Source organism: Mchenga conophoros, linkage group LG8, assembly GCF_057382185.1.
Source record: "Mchenga conophoros isolate Kocher_MC1m ecotype Shallow Benthic linkage group LG8, M_conophoros_male_GT1.1, whole genome shotgun sequence".
Lineage (NCBI taxonomy): Eukaryota > Metazoa > Chordata > Actinopteri > Cichliformes > Cichlidae > Mchenga > Mchenga conophoros.
Genome location: NC_140533.1, coordinates 19,153,565 through 19,172,325, shown reverse-complemented (window position 1 = coordinate 19,172,325; position 18,761 = coordinate 19,153,565). Strand labels below are relative to the sequence as shown.

At 40.8% G+C, this 18,761-nt stretch overlaps 1 protein-coding gene across 4 annotated transcripts in view; it reads right to left on the bottom strand.

Annotated features, from left to right (window-relative positions):
• adkb (adenosine kinase b) overlaps positions 1–18,761 on the bottom strand; it is a 130,900-nt gene that overhangs the window by 20,251 nt on the left and 91,888 nt on the right. For all 4 annotated transcript variants that reach the window (XR_014893632.1, XM_085284742.1, XM_085284740.1 and 1 more), the window contains one exon: positions 1,522–1,557. Coding sequence is in view for 3 of the 4 variants with exons in the window: in XM_085284742.1 (XP_085140868.1) it covers positions 1,522–1,557 (36 nt within the window). In the remaining variant the exon portion in view is untranslated. The remainder of the gene's footprint in view (positions 1–1,521; positions 1,558–18,761) is intronic.

Below are 18,761 nucleotides of genomic sequence, written 5' to 3'. Positions count from 1 at the left end.
TAAAAACAAAAAATAATAAGATTATTAATTGGGTTTTTTTATTAGCATTTAGTTTAGTTTTTTTTTATAATAGAGTAGAGTAGAGTAGAGTAGCCATTTATTGTCATTGTACATGTACAAGGAAACTGTGAAAATTATGGAGTTTTTCGAAATTTTTTGGGCCGTTTTTGACCTCTATACATTATGTAAAGATGACAAAACATATCCATATGAACTCATACAGGTGTACTGTGTATTTGCAAAAAAAACAAATTTCCTCCGCTAACACTGCCTTAACAATTAATCCCCCATCTCCGGGTTGAATCAAAGTTTTACAGGCTAAAACTGTGCATATTCATATTTTTGAGGACTTGCCAGGGTATGACTGGTCTACGGGAGCCGGCCTGTACCAGTAAAGTTTAAAACGGTCACCAGAAAGTGACGAGAGGAGAAAAAAAAAGCGGTGAAGAAAACATCTTTGAACCACAGCCATCTAGAAATGCGCCAAGTACAGTACACACCACCGATGTTATCTGAGAAATCACATTCATCCAATGCAATTTCGCAGAGTGTTCTGCCAAATCAGGTTGACACGGAAAATGTCAAAGAATTGTAACTACTAGGAGAGTCTTCACTTTGCCCTTTGTGGGGGTTTTTTTCCATGTGAGGCCGCTCCATTACTAACACCTCCCCAATTCCACCACCCCCCTACAGCACCACCACCTCCGCCTTCATCCCTTCTCCTCTCTTAAACCTGTCACTGCCATCAGGATTGCATTTCTATTCCAGTCACGTTGATCACACCGTTAGTGATTCTGGATGACAATTACTCACACAGAGCAGAGACATATTCAAGGCAGCGCTACCTCTGAAAGAGAGAAGGCACTTAAAATACCTGAGCCCATGTGAAGGGAAGAAAAAAAAGCCTCGCATATCGGCTATTTGTGTTTTGATTTTTGCATTTAAATAGCAATGGAAGGAATATGCAAAAACACGAGGAAAAAATAGACTAAGGGAACGTTCACTTTACACTTAAGAGGCAGCCCCACGTTAAAACACACCGTGCTTTCTGTAATCTTCATTTCCATAATCCAAAATCACAGGTGGCTGTAATTTGGTTATTAAAAGACGACGGTGCGCGCTCAGTGTAGTGTAATGCTATGGCAGTGAAGAGGAGACATACAGTATGCGATCCCTGAGTGCAATGAAGATAATGAGGAGGCTTTTTAACCAGGCAACCTGATGAGCCCCACGCCTGCAGAGAAAAGCTTGAAACCATGCCCAACTTCTCAGCTTCCCAAGAGGCTTTTCAAAATTCAATAAATAACATCTGTAGGCGATGTTGGGTGCAGACCTAGCAGAGTGCGTCATAACAGAGAGCTGGCTGAACAAAGAAACCATGACGACTGCCAGGTTTCCATAGCAACTGCTGCAAGGCCTGGAGAGTATAATAGCACATCAATCACTGTCCAAAAAGAACTTCATTATCAGCAAAAATAAACCTTTAGGATCTTTTTAGTGTGCAATTGCTGGTCAACTCACCTCAAAGCCCAGCTCTTTGGCAAACGTGGCCGCCTCCTGGAAAAGATAAGACACAGACAAATGAGCAGTTAATTACAGAGTCACAAACAGAGCACAGTGTCGCACACCAGACGTGAAGTAAAGACATCTCGCTTCCCTCCGCTCCTCGCATGTCTGGCCATTTTCACTTGAGAATAAGTAACCTGAGTTAGTGTTGTTCTGCCAACTCCTGATTTAATAGGCGTGCAGCCCACCCATTTAAACTACAGCCTGACATCATCTCATCTTACCAGAGCAGCGTGAGATAACACCCCATCAGCCTCCAGCCTTGAAACCACCACTGAAACCATGAATATGTGCTAGTGTGTGGGAATCCCCAACACTGCAGGCATTCAGCGCCCACTTTATGTTGCTTTAGTCTCCTAACAGGTGCACTTAAACGTTTATGCAGGCTGTAGCGAGTTAATCGCGAAAACCGCTCACTGACGCCGTTTCATAGTTTAATGTAGTCTCCCAGTGGTCGCAGGTACAAGCTGGTGTTAGTAAAAAAAAATCTAAAAATAATACACTTATAGCATTACAGGGCTCACAGAAACATTTAAAGTTTACTTCTATAACAAAGTATATTTAACAGCTAAATACACTGTAAAAAAAACATTTTAATGCATTCTCTGTAAAATTACAAATCTAAAAATATATTTAAATTTAATACATAAAACAATTAAAACCAATGGAAAAATATATACGGGAACAACTTCAAAGTAAAACCTTTTAAGTATCTAAATAATGTTTTATATTATATAAAAGAGATAAATCACCAACTGAATGCCAAATGAACCATATCTGAAATGGGCATCGGCTGGAAAATGAAAATATACATTAAAAAAACCCAAAAAAATTAACCAATAAATGATGCATTTAAATACACTCAGAAAAGCAGTACTAACTACTGCTATAATTGATTCGTCATATTGTGCAGTCGTTAATGTAAAAAAACAATGAAGCTGTCTTCCAAGAACATGAACATTATCTGCAGTGTGGTAAGCTGTGATGTACAACATGTGAGTAATAAATAGGCCGTGTTACGATCCTCTAACTGATGACAGAAGCCGTTGCCTGTCAGCTCCGAACGATGTCACAAATTGTGACAGACAACCTCCTGCACTAAATTCACTTCTGACCCCAGACAGGATAATAAGTTGATGCTATGATTCTAAATAATCCAATTATCTGCAGGAGGAGGGTGTGTATGGCAGGGGGTGTGGTGTTTGTGTGACCTTGGGGAGAGGTTGACAACCTGGTCCTCAAACAGAAGGGGAGGAGATGACATGGAACAATAAGGTTACTGGTCCCTGGAGGAAAGCCTCATGGCTCCCTGGCTTGGATCAACATCACAGCACCAGCAATATGTCAATTCATCACCCCACCCTGCGCCCCTCACACACACAGGCTAGACAATTAGCTGCTGTAGTCGAGAAGCAGTTCTGTAATCAGCAGAAGGTAGTGTTCTCTTTTAACCTCTCTTTGGCTTTTCAATCTATCGAGGGCTTGGGTCTCACATTTATTTTCCTTTATTTACAACCACATATTGACTTTTCTCCTCAGGAACGCTCCATCACCAACTAGCACGAGGCAACGCGCAGGGACAAGAGCAGCCTGGAAAAATGTCTTGTCAAAACAGCAATATTTCATATCAAAGCATTTAAGAGACACACGAGTGAAGGCTGGAATAACTATAGTGCTGCCGAGCAGTGCATGGCTCTGCCTCTCTCTCTCTCTAGTTAGCAGCTATAATATTTGTGAGAAAAGCCTATCGAGAGAGTGTGGGTGTAAGAAGAACAGATAATTGAAGCAATGTCTATGAGCCACATGTGTACAGTGTAATCCCTTTTAGGAATTTATTCATTTCTAGTTGTTATGAATGCCAGCATCAAAAATATGTTGCGCTGTAAAGCTCGGCTAAAACTAATATACTGCTATGATAAATATTGCATGGCGGTAAATATGCAATTACCGAGACTACCCATACAGCCAATAAAACTGGAGCGATGGGCAATTAAAGCCACTGTTCCTTAAGGAGCTTATAGCGTTAATATTCAAAAATCTTATGTTTCAGGCTGCGCGTGTTGACATGTGCTGTTTTGGGATGTTGTGGTAGACGGTTTTTAAAATGACGGCCCATGTGCTTCTACAGCTGTTGCAGCAATGACAAGTGCTTGGAGTGACATCTGGGCGAAATCCTCTCGTGCTCGAAAGAAAGGAGGGGGAAAAGAAAAGGCATCTCGTTTGTTCGGAGATTGCTGTGATTGCACGCTCGCCTTTCATGATCTCCTTCGAGTCCGATTCCAAAAAAGAGAGACAGAGAGAGAGGACTCTTGCAGATCTCAGGGCTTGCATGTTCTCCTCCTTCTCCTCTTCGGGCAAACAAGGTAAAAGATAACAAAGCAGGCAGAGTGCATGAGCCCTCTGCAGCCATAGTTAGTATAAAGCTATCAGAATGTGTGAGATGTTGCTGCTGTCAGAGGCTTAAACAGTCAAAGGGATATTTTTAGAGAGCTTAAGCTAATAATCCAGAGCCCCGTCGGGGGGGTGGCGGGAGTCTACAATTTCTTTGCCAAGCAAAATGAAAGAGGAAATACACACTTCATGCAAAGGGCAGTTTTCAAAGTTTAACACTTTGTTTTTTATGACACTGTAAGTGACAGGAGCCTAGCGGGCCTTAAACAGTCAGAGCAGAAGCTGTATGTTGCATATTTTCTGTGAAGTTATTTATATCGTATAGACATTTTTCCCCCTCCCTCCTTTTAATGAAGTTAAACTGCTGATTTTGCATTCAATCTGAGAAACCTGCAGTCAACTGCAATTTCTTTTGTCGCCTGGGGGAAGTGAACAAGCTATGAACATATGACTACAAACAATATTGTTAGCAAAAAAGTAAGTTATTTACATAGCCCATAGACAGAGGACAATTTCCAGTATTTGGAATCATATATCGGCCACAAGAATGTAATCCTCTGCTTTTAGCTCAGTTTTGGCCTCTACCAGCTTATTGTAGAAATGTCTGGCTCTTGGGATGCTACATTAATTTAATGAAATAGTTGCTGTAAATAGGCTCTGGTGTTATTTTTTTCAGTTGTGGAGCAACGTGTAAAACGTGTAGGTTTGGGTAGATGGTTGGGGAACAAAGATAATAAGTGAAAAAAAAAGTGCTGAAGGAAACTGCAAAGTTGAATAATAATTTTCCATTTGTTCACCATTATGAATGAAACCTAAGACTTTATTCTTTCTTTATTCCGTTAGAGTTTCCTGATCAATTTTACCTTTTAGGGTAAAAAAAGAGGCCTAGACAAGCTTTCAGAATCACCACAGTCATCTTTGTTTCTCTGAATAGAACAAAAAAAACTTTTATAAGTGTTTTTTTTTTTTTTTTTGAAGATTTCTATTTATTTAAAGTTCCTTTTAGTAATGTACACGTCAATAAAAAACCTGGGGGCAAAACAAATTCCACTCTGTAATTTCCCTCCTCCAGTTTATGGATCAAATATGGAATTAATCACGTTTTCTGTATTTGTGTGCGAATGTAACTGATACATATTTCTCTTTTTCTACTCAGTCCATATCTTAATATAAATGTTGTATACAGTATGGTTTATGATGATCCTGATGAAGGCCAAGTTTGTTCACTCACCAAACACTTTATCATGCACACCTTAACAATACCGCATCAATTTTTCAGATGAACTGGTGCTAAAAAGATGCTCTGAGATTTTGGTCATTATTGACATGGTAGCAACACACAGTTGCTGCAGATCCACGATGCCAATCTCTTATTTCACCACAACCAAGAGGTGCTCTATTAGATTGATATCCAGTGAATGTGGAGGCCACTTGAGTATAAAGAACTTATCATCTTCAAGAAATCAGTTTGAGATGATCTGAGCTTTGTGACATGGAAGCAGCCATCAGTAGGTGAATACACTGTGTTCATACAGATGGACATGGTCAGCAACATACTCTTTAAACTGTGCCTACTTTGTACCAATGGGTTCTAACTGAGCCAAGTAAACATCCCCTACATCTTTACACCACCATCTACCTAAACTGTTGATACAAGCCATCCTTTAATGTTGTTTATACCAATTTCTGACCCTACCAACTCAAACTGGGGCTTGTCAGACCAAGCAATGTTACTATTTGCAAATAATTCCCTGTTCCCAGCAAATACGAGATAAACCCATCATAGTCTGCTTTAGCCCATCAGCTTCAAGGATTGACATGAGATGCTCAGAGATGCTCTTCTGCATGCCCTGGCTGTAACAAGTATTTGCTTGAGTTGCTTTTGCCTTCTTATCAGCTCACTGCGTGTGTGGATATTTTTCTTTGATCATCATAAAGACATTTTCACCCAAAGAACTTTTGCTCCCTGGATATTTTCTCTTTTTCAGATGATTCTCTTTAAGAATGGATGTGTGGAAAAATTGATTTGCATTAACCAGCAGTTGTAACTAATAAACTGGCAGTTAAGCGTGTATACTACAGGTGTTGCTAGACCTCATAATGAATTTGATTCCAAAAGATTGGACAATTTGGAACCGGTTCTCAATTCCTATCCTATCCAAATCATTTAATGCATTGCCAGTTAAAGTACCACTACATACAGTGGGGCAAAAAAGTATTTAGTCAGCCACCGATTGTGCAAGTTCCCCACTTAAAATGATGACAGAGGTCAGTAATTTGCACCAGAGGTACACTTCAACTGTGAGAGACAGAATGTGAAAAAAAAAATCCATGAATCCACATGGTAGGATTTGTAAAGAATTTATTCGTAAATCAGGGTGGAAAATAAGTATTTGGTCACCTCAAACAAGGAAAATCTCTGGCTCTCACAGACCTGTAACGTCTTCTGTAAGAAGCTTTTCTGTCCCCCACTCGTTACCTGTATGAATGGCACCTGTTTGAACTCATCATCTGTATAAAAGACACCTGTCCACAGCCTCAAACAGTCAGACTCCAAACTCCGCCATGGCCAAGACCAAAGAGCTTTCGAAGGACACCAGGAAAAGTATTGTAGACCTGCACCAGACTGGGAAGAGTGAATCTACAATAGGCAAGCAGCTTGGTGTGAAAAAAATCAACTGTGGGAGCAATCATCAGAAAATGGAAGACATACAAGACCACTGATAATCTCCCTCGATCTGGGGCTCCACGCAAGATCTCATCCCGTGGGGTCAAAATGATCATGAGAACGGTGAGCAAAGATCCCAGAACCACACGGGGGGACCTGGTGAATGACCTGCAGAGAGCTGGGACCAAAGTAACAAAGGTCACCATCAGTAACACACTACAACGGCAGGGAATCAAATCCCGCAGTGCCAGACGTGTTCCGCTGCTGAAGCCAGTGCATGTCCAGGCCCGTCTGAAGTTTGCCAGAGAGCACATGGATGATACAGCAGAGGATTGGGAGAATGTCATGTGGTCAGATGAAACCAAAGTAGAACTTTTTGGTATAAACTCAACTCGTCGTGTTTGGAGGAAGAAGAATACTGAGTTGCATCCCAAGAACACCATACCTACTGTGAAGCATGGGGGTGGAAACATCATGCTATGGGGCTGTTTTTCTGCCAAGGGGACAGGACGACTGATCCGTGTTAAGGACAGAATGAATGGGGCCATGTATCGTGAGATTTTGAGCCAAAACCTCCTTCCATCAGTGAGAACTTTGAAGATGAAACGAGGCTGGGTCTTCCAACATGACAATGATCCAAAACACACCGCCGGGCAACAAAGGAGTGGCTCCGTAAGAAGCATTTGAAAGTCCTGGAGTGGCCTAGCCAGTCTCCAGACCTCAACCCCATAGAAAATCTGTGGCGGGAGTTGAAAGTCCGTGTTGCTCGGCGACAGCCCCAAAACATCACTGCTCTCGAGAAGATCTGCATGGAGGAATGGGCCAAAATACCAGCTACTGTGTGTGCAAACCTGGTAAAGACCTATAGTAAACGTTTGACCTCTGTTATTGCCAACAAAGGTTATGTTACAAAGTATTGAGTTGTATTTTTGTTATTGACCAAATACTTATTTTCCACCCTGATTTACCAATAAATTCTTTACAAATCCTACCATGTGGATTCATGGATTTTTTTTTCACATTCTGTCTCTCACAGTTGAAGTGTACCTCTGGTGCAAATTACTGACCTCTGTCATCATTTTAGGTGGGGGAACTTGCACAATCGGTGGCTGACTAAATACTTTTTTGCCCCACTGTATAAGGACACCCAAGAGAAAAGAAATTAATAAAACTGTCTGAGTCGTTAGCTTCCAGGATAAAATATTCCCAGTAGAAAAAAAAACACCAAACAAAACAAAGCAAGTAGTGAGGTTTTTTTCTCCTCTGTGTAACAAGTTGTCGAGCATATGTCACAGCAGGAGTGTGTCAGGGAAAAAAAATCCAATTTCAGTGTTTTAAAGAATCTAAATCAAAGAGCAAACCTCAGTGCTAAGGTTAATAAAAGTTGATAAGCTGAAAAGCGAACTCCCCCAGGCTACTCAGAAAATAAGCATTTATTTGACCGTTAGCCCAAGCGATGCAGAGGCAGAAATTGAATTGTATTTGACGTTGTGGTTTTTTATTCCTGGGTGCAGCCCTGACAAGTTTTTCACACCAAAACCTCTGTTTTCTTCTTCCTCTACATAGCGGCTCATTTCAAATACCTTAAGGTTTTAAGGAACCATAAAGAAGACAACAGTTTTCTATATGTAGAAATGATCACGCCTGTAATGATATTTGGAAATGACTGATCTTTAGAAACCATTTAAAATAAAGTGAGCATGACTGGGTTATAACACGTCAAATAATTCAGCCACTTATCACTACTCACAGATATAAGTATATGTATATAACAATGGCATATGGCGTGTTTTTGTCATTCCCTACATGTCAGCGTAAGACATCACTCAGGCGAGTCAGACAGCTTTCATAAATGCCCAGTATAAACAACATCTGGCATTCAACTCAAGTGATTCCAGTCAGATTACTACAGTATACATTACAGGGCAGTGGGTGGGCGGGTGGGGCGGGGGGGTTGGAGACTGAATAACTAATCAAGACGATGACATCGGAGGGGAGCATCAGTGTCCTTGACGTGGCCTCGGGGTCACAAACATATCTCCTCCTGGATGTCAGGATGTCAGCCCTCAGCACGAGCCCAGGTGCTGCCGAACAGGAAGCTGCCACCTCAAAGATATGCGGGCGGATAACAACCACAGGTGATTATTAAAACGATCATGCAAGCTGATAGCAACTCACTCATGCTGGGTGGAAAGAAGGCAGCGCCCTGCTACTGTGCGGGACAGATTAGGATGAATAAATCACCTGTACCGAGCCCTCCTGAAGCTCCCAGGAGAATGCAGCAATTCTGCTCAAGCATGACATGCCACAAACATGGGGGTAAACACACGCAGGAACAACACACTCCAGAAAGCCTGGAGTCGCTTTTACTGCCTCTGGGAATTTACTCAACAGCAGCTGATGGTATTTCACTTCAAGTTTTACTGAGCCATTAAGTGGCATGTTTCATCTTCGCCTTGATATTTTCGTACATTCAAGTGCAAACTTACATCAACTGCTTTAATCAAATCCACAGAAGAGCTTTCTCAAACTCTGAAATGTGTTTGAGTCACGCCTCATTTCTTTATGTTTTGCTAGAAAAATTGGAAATAGGTAGAGTGATTCATTGAAACATGTAGAAACATCATGGAAAGACACTATAAGAGGCAATATTCAGTCAATATTTGGTAAGACCACATTTACTCTTCAGCACAGCCTGAACTCTCTTAGGCAAGCTTTCTGGTCAATTATTTTAAGTAACCTTAAGGAATAGTTTTTCCCATCTGCTGTCTACAAGATTATCTATGGTATGAAGACAGCTAAGTCTCAAATAAACATATGCACCACAGAGCTTATGCTTTTTTTATTGACAAATTTGGCCAAACTGACAAAGACTAGATTTGATTTTTTCCAAGTTTAGCTGATTTTTTACTCCTTGTTTTACTCTACACTGGTGTAATACATATTTTTCTAAAAAAATATTGTGAAATATGTCTCTCAACAGGTTATGTTGTTTTCTGAGATTTTGCTGGTGTACCCATCAACATAGGTTGGAGTCGGGCAACCGTGCTTAGAAATTTGACTTCTTTTTCTTTCTGGTTTTTGGAAATTAAGCTGACAAAGTTCTGCTAAAGAACAATACAGGGTAAAATTATCATCACTGGTGGCACGATAATAAGCCAATTTATCTGACATTTCTTACGAATAAAATAGCCTGAATAAAGGAAATAACCAAAAATCATTGAGCTGAGTTTTTTTTTTTTAAATCTAAAAGCAAGTGCACAGTTAGACTGAAGCTTTCATGTGTCCAATTTCAGCAGTGCCCTCGCCTGTCAGTGCATTATACACCTCTAGCAACAGCATCTGCTCCCATCTTTCTTGGTCTACCTACAAGGGCAGGAGAGCGGTAGTAAGCCTATGGGGATGGAAACAGCACCTACAGCACAGGTCCAAAGGTTAAACAATCAGAAACATGTGCACTACATAAATATCTTCTCTGATAGCAATCACAGCAGGGAAAGCAGGGTTTGCATAAGGAGCTCCGAACATAGGATGTAACCTTAGATAGAGCAGGAGGGACCAGATGGGCATTCAGTGCATCTGCTGGGGCTAATGGAAGCAGTGGCAGCAGCAGTGGTAGCTTTGTGCTGGGGGGAGTTAGTTATCAGCCTGATGGCCTTATCAGCGCTGAGGGCCTCTATCACACATCTCACCTCTGGACTCAAACAAGGGGTCAGTACACAACGTCAGACTACCAGAAACCGGTTATCTCTCGAGGAAGCGGATGAAGAAAAAACAGTGGATGAAGTGTTTTAGCTCAGAAAGAGCAGCTATTAAACAACTTCTTTGGTCCTTGTGAGTCTCAAAGAACTCAAATTACAGCACGATTTTTTTTCTGTCCTCTTTTTGTTTTTTTTTCTCTTTGCTGGATCATAGGTTGTCTTGATACTGATCTCTCTGCCTCCTCTAGCTTTCTCTAGCGAATTATTCCAGATGTTTTGGATCTGTATCTTTTTGCTCCATAATCTTTAGTGTGTTTTGCTGTCTTGCTCTCTCCTCTGCATTCATGTATATCCTATATTAGTGTTGCCTCGTATTTTTTCTTTGTCCTTGCAGGCCTCTATACTGGGGAAGATGCTGTTTTTCTTTGGTTCTTTGGTTGCTTCTCTGATAATGCTAAAACTCATAGATCACCATATTCTTCTACATCTGTCCATACTTCTGGTATGCTCATCACTGGTCCCTGCTGTAAATTTAATATGGTGCTCTAAACTTTACATATTTCTACACTAACTTTGTAATACTGTGCTATGTAAAAAAAAAAATATATATCTTTTAAATAAATAAAGATTCATCTCTGTGCTTACAACGATCTTGGCTCAATAGATATGACGTCTCTTTGACTCTAAAGGTGAGCCAGCAAATTAAATCAGCACCTCCATTCTTGCCTTTATAATGGGAAATCTGCTAACCCAACTCGCTTTTGTCTTCCTAAGTGAAGTTTTTCTTTTGCTCCAGTAACTTTTATTGGTGTACGTTTGTTTGCTCAAGGTCCACTTGATTGAATTTTTCAGGACTTGCAATTTCCACACTTAGAGGATTACCATTTCATACGCATATAAAAGCAACCGAATTTCAATCTTGATTCCTGTTCTTTGGGGCACCTTTTTCAGGGTCAATACATCAATTTATCTTACAATTTAAGTGATAGAAATAATATGCTTGGGCAAAACTGCGAGTTAGGAATTGTTTAGCATTCGTGGAGTTTAAGTTCCCTCTAATTAAATACCTGCTGCCGAAGGCCTTGAAAGCCTATTCTTTTAATCAGTGACGTGATTCTACATGAAGACATAATAATGCTGTTCATTTCATGAGATATTAAGGTATTTGTGCTTTACCTTCGTGCCTCTGCTTTATTATTCCAACTTAAAACAGAATGTGTGTGAGATTTCTTTTTTATGTGGCAAGAATGTAACAACCTAAGAACCTGATGAAAACACACTTGCGTATTTCTTGGAAATATGACTTGGTTGCCTACTGATTTCTACTGAATAGATTTTTCTTTGACTTTCTTTATTGTTTACATCTGCTTTATTAAAAAAACGGAACTTGTGCAAAATGTAAATACAAACCTTACATTTAAGTGACAGCAATACAAAGATAACACCAAATGATTTTACTATTTCTTCTTTTCATAATTCAGATGAGAAGGAAGTTTAGTTTAACACCTGAACCGTCTCGCTCGTCTCACCCCAACTGAGCCTGGTTCTGCCAGAGGTTTCTTCCTCTTAAAGGTGAGTTTTTCCTTCCCACTGTTGCCAAGTCCTTAATCATAGGGGATAATCTGATTGTTGGGGTCTTCTCTGTATTATTGCAGGGGCTTTACCTAACAATATAAAGTGCCTTGAGGTCACTGACTGGCACTACATTAATAAAACTGCAAAATTACCTAAGATGTCATTTAGACTTGTCTTGACTAACTGGACCTGGTCCTGAGAGTCTTCAGTGACAAGAAATTATACCTGAAATCTGCTATGATAGACCTGACGCTTGACTTGGACTAAATCTGTCTTGGTACTAATTCTCAGTAAGGTTCTGCAATCAACTGGTGCAGCATAAACTTGAGGCTTGATTTGGACTTTTGTCTTGCTGAAATAACCAAAGATGTCATCTGAATGGTTACAAATGTTGCTCAAAAACCTCAAAACCTACTTCTTGGTCCCTGCTAACTGCTTTTATTATGTTGGAAATTTGCTATCATGTTTGTGCAACCCAGTATGGTTATCCTGGTGTTTTTCCTCTTGCATATTTCATAGTTTTGCCGCTGTCTTATTCTGTGGAAATTTCACTTCAAATAATGACCTTTGAATGGTGGTTATGTTGAATGGTGATTTTTCTGTCTGGATAAATGACTTTTTGTTGAAATGTGTTTTAGGAAAAACTTTTGATGAGGCTGAGACCAACTTCCTTTCAGTCCATCAATTTTTCGCAGCTTATTATCCAGTAAATTCAACAGACATTTGGTTGCAGGCGGTGCAGACAAAGGTCAAGAAAGCAAACAGCTTTTTTTCCCCCTGCAGTGAGCTGTTGAGAACAGTGACCATACCCTCCTGTGTATAATAAACATGCGAGCATTTGGCCTGCTCTATTTACCTCCTAATGAGAAACAAAGATCTGCTCTTGAGGGACTTGCATGCCTCAGACAATGAAAAACCCAGGGAGGAAAAAAACCTCTCAAAATAATTCAAACCATTTGTGCGCACAGGGGACATGAGATCTTTGAATAAACTGGCCATAGAAAAACTGAGACGATATTCAATATGGTATCTGTCAATGTGGCCATATTCCAGATCAAAATCTGCACGGCAGGTACGGCCCCCTTCAACAATAAGGCTACATGTATGCACAGATCCCATGCGATACGTGTTGCAGGGAAAGCAAATGAACCACATGGCTCATCTAGAAGGAAATACTTTGCACGTTGCATGACGACTGTAAATTAGAGAAAACAATCCTTTCATTCACTTCAAGTGGAAACAAATGGACGCTTTCGTTTCTAAAATAAGCTCACAGGTTCATTGTCCATGGAACAACTAATTAATTTGGTAGTACGGGTGAGTAGATTACGCTTGTTGATTCTGCCTTTGTCAGTTTCTTATCCAGAGAATAGGGGAGTCCTCCAAACGACACTGGAAACCATGACAGTATAGTCTGGACTGTCGGAATACAATCATGAGTAGACAAAGGCAAGTCCTCCCGCCAACTCTGTGTGGATAAGAGGATTGGAGATGGCGGGGGGGGGGCGCGAAGCAACCAGCCAAACTCCAAGCAGCAGTGATATGGGAGGAGGACGGGCATCGGGATTGTAAGGGCATCTGGGAAGCCCGCCGGTGTTCGAAGTTCTGTGAGTCGCTCTATAGCAACAAGCTGATATCCTGCACTCTCTCCTGCTGCGACAGAAATATACTCACCTCAGCACTAGCAGTACGTGGGCACTATTGATCTGCTCCCAGCGCAATATCTCCTCTTACATCCATAATTATTCTCCTTCAGAGAACTCCAATGTGTGCCCTGGCTGCACGACTGGCTGGCTGGCGGGCTTTCTATCTGCCCCCTTGTTAAAGATGCTCTATGGTCTCACATTTCACATTGCACTGCCAACGACCCCCCTCTTAACCCCGGCATTTTCAAATATTTCATGGTTCAGTCCCAGGGTTGGGGAAGGCGGCTACGGCACGGCACAATTACAGTGGTTAGTCGGACTCCTCTGGTGGAGCCATGCTGGCTCCTAAAGTACCATGACTCGCAAACAGACAGCCAGGAAAAACAGAGGAATGTCAGTGAGACCATTCTTCTTCTTCTTCTCCTGCGCCGAATGGCTCTCTCTGCCTGCGCACACACAGGACGACTGATGGCTTAACAGCAGCAACACTTTCTGTGATTGAGTAAAGTAGTTCCCAACCTCTTCGTCTTACAAATGAAAAGTTAGTTCGCAAACAGTAAAAGACACCTTTGCTCTTGGTTTTCAACTTCACCCTCAGTGCATAAATATTTGTGAACAACTGACATTAGCGATTCATTCTGCTCACGTTGCAATCAAATGGGTTAGAAATGTTTTTATATCTAACGGATAAACATCTGAAATGCTCATCAGTTCATTTTTTCGTGCTTTCATGCTGTTGAACTGGATGACTGTATTCAGGCAGATTGCCTAATGATGATCTAATCCAGAGGTTCCCGGTGTAAAGTTGGCTATACACCTCATGCACGCCTTTGCTGCAGTGTTTGTTATACCACTGAGATTTAAGATCCAGTTATACTTTTGGCATTTACTTTCGGGCTATTCCATTCAGTTTCTTTTAACTTCCTTTTTTCCCCCTTTTTATTTCGTTCCGTTTATTCCAGAGGACGGTGGATCAATATGATGTAAAATTCCAAAAAAATAGAGCCATGCTTGAATTATTTATGTAGTTAGAGACACTTTTACAGAGGTGGAAGTCAACTTTGTAGTTTTTAACAATCTACATTATAAGATGCAGATAGAGATTTTAGGGTCTGATTACAAATGCCTAACCTTTAAGCCTGTGCACTTGGTCAAGGTTATTATCAGTTTGTTGCAGTCTTGTTTAGTGAGCTTTTTGTAAATCTTTAATTTTTGTTATAGGTCAGTGTTAGTTTCAGGAATGTTTTTCCCTCAGTGTTTCCCGTCTTGAAAGCATCATTTGGTCCTCCTGTTTCAGCTCTCTTATGTTAAGTTAATTTATGTTTCTGCATTTTTCCAATTAGTTTTGGTTCTTAGTTCCTGTTTTATTTTGACAGTTTCTTGTCGCAAGTGTCTTGTTTCTAGTTTTACTTCCCCCATCTGCTTGACTGGCTTTGATTATTGTCACCTGTGTCGCGTTACGCTACTGTGTCCACATCTCCTAATTGCGCTCATGTGTATAAATAGTGCTGTCTTCCCTGCTGTCTCATCTTCTTTTAACCTCACTCCTTCTACTTATTCTCTTATTTTGGACTTTTCATCATCTGACATATAATATCAACTTTTATTCAGTCAGTCTCTTGTCTCTACATTTGGGTCCTTATCTAGCAATTCATGACATTTCTAAAAAATGAAACATATCCACACACTTTTACATCTGGAGACTATCCCAGAGGACGAGAGACAGGTTACACCCTGGACTCCAGAGAACACAAAGATTCTCCATTTTTGATGACATCCACAGCGATAATTGATCGAAAATCACCAGTTATATATATATATATATATATATATATATATATATATATATATATATTAAACAAAAGATCTACTTTAATCCGCTGTCAGTGTGAAATGAACATCTAGCATTTATGTAACCTGATGAAACATGAGACTCAGGAGGAAATGACTGATGCAATTAAAGCAAAGTACACACGACAATTAAGGAAATTCAACAGTGCCAACGTTTACATATTTTTTTTAAATCCAAGAATGTTTAATGTGATTTCTTATCCCCAGCTGCATGTAATAGTGATTATAGTAGTGAGAGAAGAAGAAGAAAAAGAAAACAATTGATTTCAATTGTCTTGGGTCTTGGGGAGGGCGGATGTATGAGGTAGTATTCAGGAAAAGAAAAAGAGAAAAGAAATAAGTAAAAAGAGCAAAAATAAAAGCAAGGCAGCCTTTGCATTTAGCCAATCATCACAGCTAATGCGGCTATGACTCATCATACAACTCACTGACTGTACGTCACACTGAGGGTCAATGTACTCTGGCGCTGAACGAAAGGCATGTGACTCATCACAGAAATAGCACATTAAATTAAAATTCAGTTGTGAAAGACACAAAGGAGAGCGGCAGCTAATACTTCATGTCTTTTCCTCCAATGACACATTGTGATTGTTCCGCTTCGCCGGCTTTAGAGATGGTTCTGTGTTCATCCTCCCAGTTGGCCTGTGGGGCCTTGTGAATAAACACATAGAGGTTAATGTCTCATGTTCTCCCCCCACCACCACCACCCTCGTTCTCTGCAGACAGCTCTGACAGGAGAGGAGAGAGAGAAGAGCCTAAAAGGAAAGCTGTTTCAGTAACACGCTAATCTGACTCTCGCATCTCTTTGTTTTAGGCAGTAGACGGCATATTTTCCCCAAGCTACCGTTGAGAAGCACATCTCGAGTCTGCTGTGGGTGAGCTGTCAAGGGGAAACTCTTTTTCCTATTCTTTTTTTTCTTTTTCCTCTTTTTTTGTGCAAAAAAAACACCCATCAATACCCTAAGGGCCCTTTAGTGAACTTGCCATCACCTACACATACTGACAGCAGAGAGCACGTACTTCCACAGTCCCGCATACGTCACTGAGGTGATAAACAGCCACGGGTCTCACCACAGAGATAAGGCTTCCAAGCAGTCTATCAAACAAACAAAGCCAGATGACGAATCTAGAGAGATGTTAAGAAATGACGCCGTATTGCCCATGTATCTCCTCTGCCACCCTTTTTTTCCATTCACACATTGACAGACAGACAGACAGACAGACAGACACACACACACACACACACACACACTATATATATATATATATATATATATATATTAGGGGTGCAACGATACACAAAATTCACGGTTCGGTTCGGTTCGATACTTTGGTGTCACGGTTCGATATTTTTTCGATACAAAAAAAATGTTCATGCCTTTTTAATTTGTCATTTATTAAAATTATAAATATATATTTTAACTCAAAAGTACAGTTTTTAAATTTAACCCTAACCCTTGTGCGTGTTTTTTATTTTGACAGCGAATGCGCACCTGCGGACCACTTATGTGCAGCCCTGGTTATTTAGCTCGTCATATTGCAGCCACAGAAATTATTTTGTCCATGAAACCATAAAGCTGCACTTTCTTTTTGCCTTATAGTCTGATTTGTCATAACTTCTCCGTTTTGTGGTAAGCTTTTCTTTGGCTGTCACTTCTTCACCCTGACCTGTCTTATTTGGCTCAGCAGAACTAAAATATATATCTGTCTGTGAAGGTTCTCAGTCATCCAGGTCATCGTAGTGAAATATATATCCTGCTGCTTTTACACACGGACTCACATTAGCTCAGCGATTCTCTGCGCGATCAACCTCTCACATGTTTAAGCTGTGGGAGATTTCACTTGTCATGTTTGCATAGTAAGCTAACGATTAATAAGACGATGTCAGAGGAATTGGTGCACAAATTATCATCACTCACAGATCAGTGCTGTCGCTCTCTATACACAGTTCGCACGATTGCAAAGTGAAAGCAAAAAAACAAGCGCAAATTCAAACGCGATTTCAATATGTCACATATTGACAGTGGCTCACCGATGCCAATGACATAATTACCCAGCTACATTTCTGAAAGAATGCAAAAGCATTGACATATATTTTTCCTTCTTACAATAGCCCGACGGGCAGGGCAGAGATAGATTTTGGTAGCCCGACTGAAAAAATCGCTAGCCCCAGGACGTCAGGCTAGCGATATTGCAAGCCCTGTATCTGATTGAGGAATCATGCATCTTTGGAAAAGAGAGTTTATTACAGAGAAATGTCTCTTTCCAAAATAAAAGCTATACTATCCGCTTCTTCTGGGCTATATTCTCAGCAGCATAAGGAGAATCATGTGCTAACAGCTGTCTAAATGACTCGGCTAAAGTTAGTAGCATGCTTGTTGTTTTTGTCTTTGCACTAGGATGATGTCGGCGTAAATGTGCAGTCATATTCGTTGTGTTCCCACTAGTGCTTTCAGGTTAATCTCGTTGAAATGACCTTAACACCACAACACGGCAAATCTCCGTTAACGAGCTACCGCCGATCGCCCCGTGCGTGGGGCTAGACGGCCAACACGTTAACGAGCTAACTGCGCTAACACACTAGTTCCCACCCATGTAATTGAGCATTGCATGGCACATCCAACATACTGTTTTACTTTAGTCCATGACTCGCTTACCTTCAGGGTCATACGTCACATGAAAACCAAAATAATTCCAAACGCCAGATCTGAATGAGGGTGGGGGAGGTGCCCTGCGCTCTTCCTTCTGACTATGCTGTCTGTGTTGAGCGCTCAGTGGATCTGCGCTCGACAGTGCAGCCTGGGCGGAGTAGTCGAACGCAGATTCACTGAGCGCTCCACACAGACAGCATCGTCAGAAGGAAAGTTGATAAAATAAATTACAAATGTTGTATTGTTCGATACATACGCGTACCGAACCGAAAGCACTGTATCCAACGGTTCAATATCGATACGAATATCGTTGCACCCCTAATATATATATATATATATATATATATATATATATATATATATATATATATACACACACACACACACACACACACACACTTGTACATCTACTTTAGTCTGTCCTGGAAAAATCATTAGAGATCCCCCCTTCCACCCCATGCACACACAAATACGCACAATGCATGTAGATGGAGAAAAATAGGGCTGAGAGCCAAAAGACCTGAGGGGCTTTTCATGACAATAACCTTCTGTGGAGTTGCTTGTATCCCTCCACCTAGATCACTGAGAGGAAGGATGGATGGGAAAATAAGCAAGATAACCATACAAAATATTAGGCGAGGAACATTCGCACAAAGTACAGAGGAGGAAGAAATCCGTGTCATTTTGCTCTCATGGCCTGGAGAGATGGCAG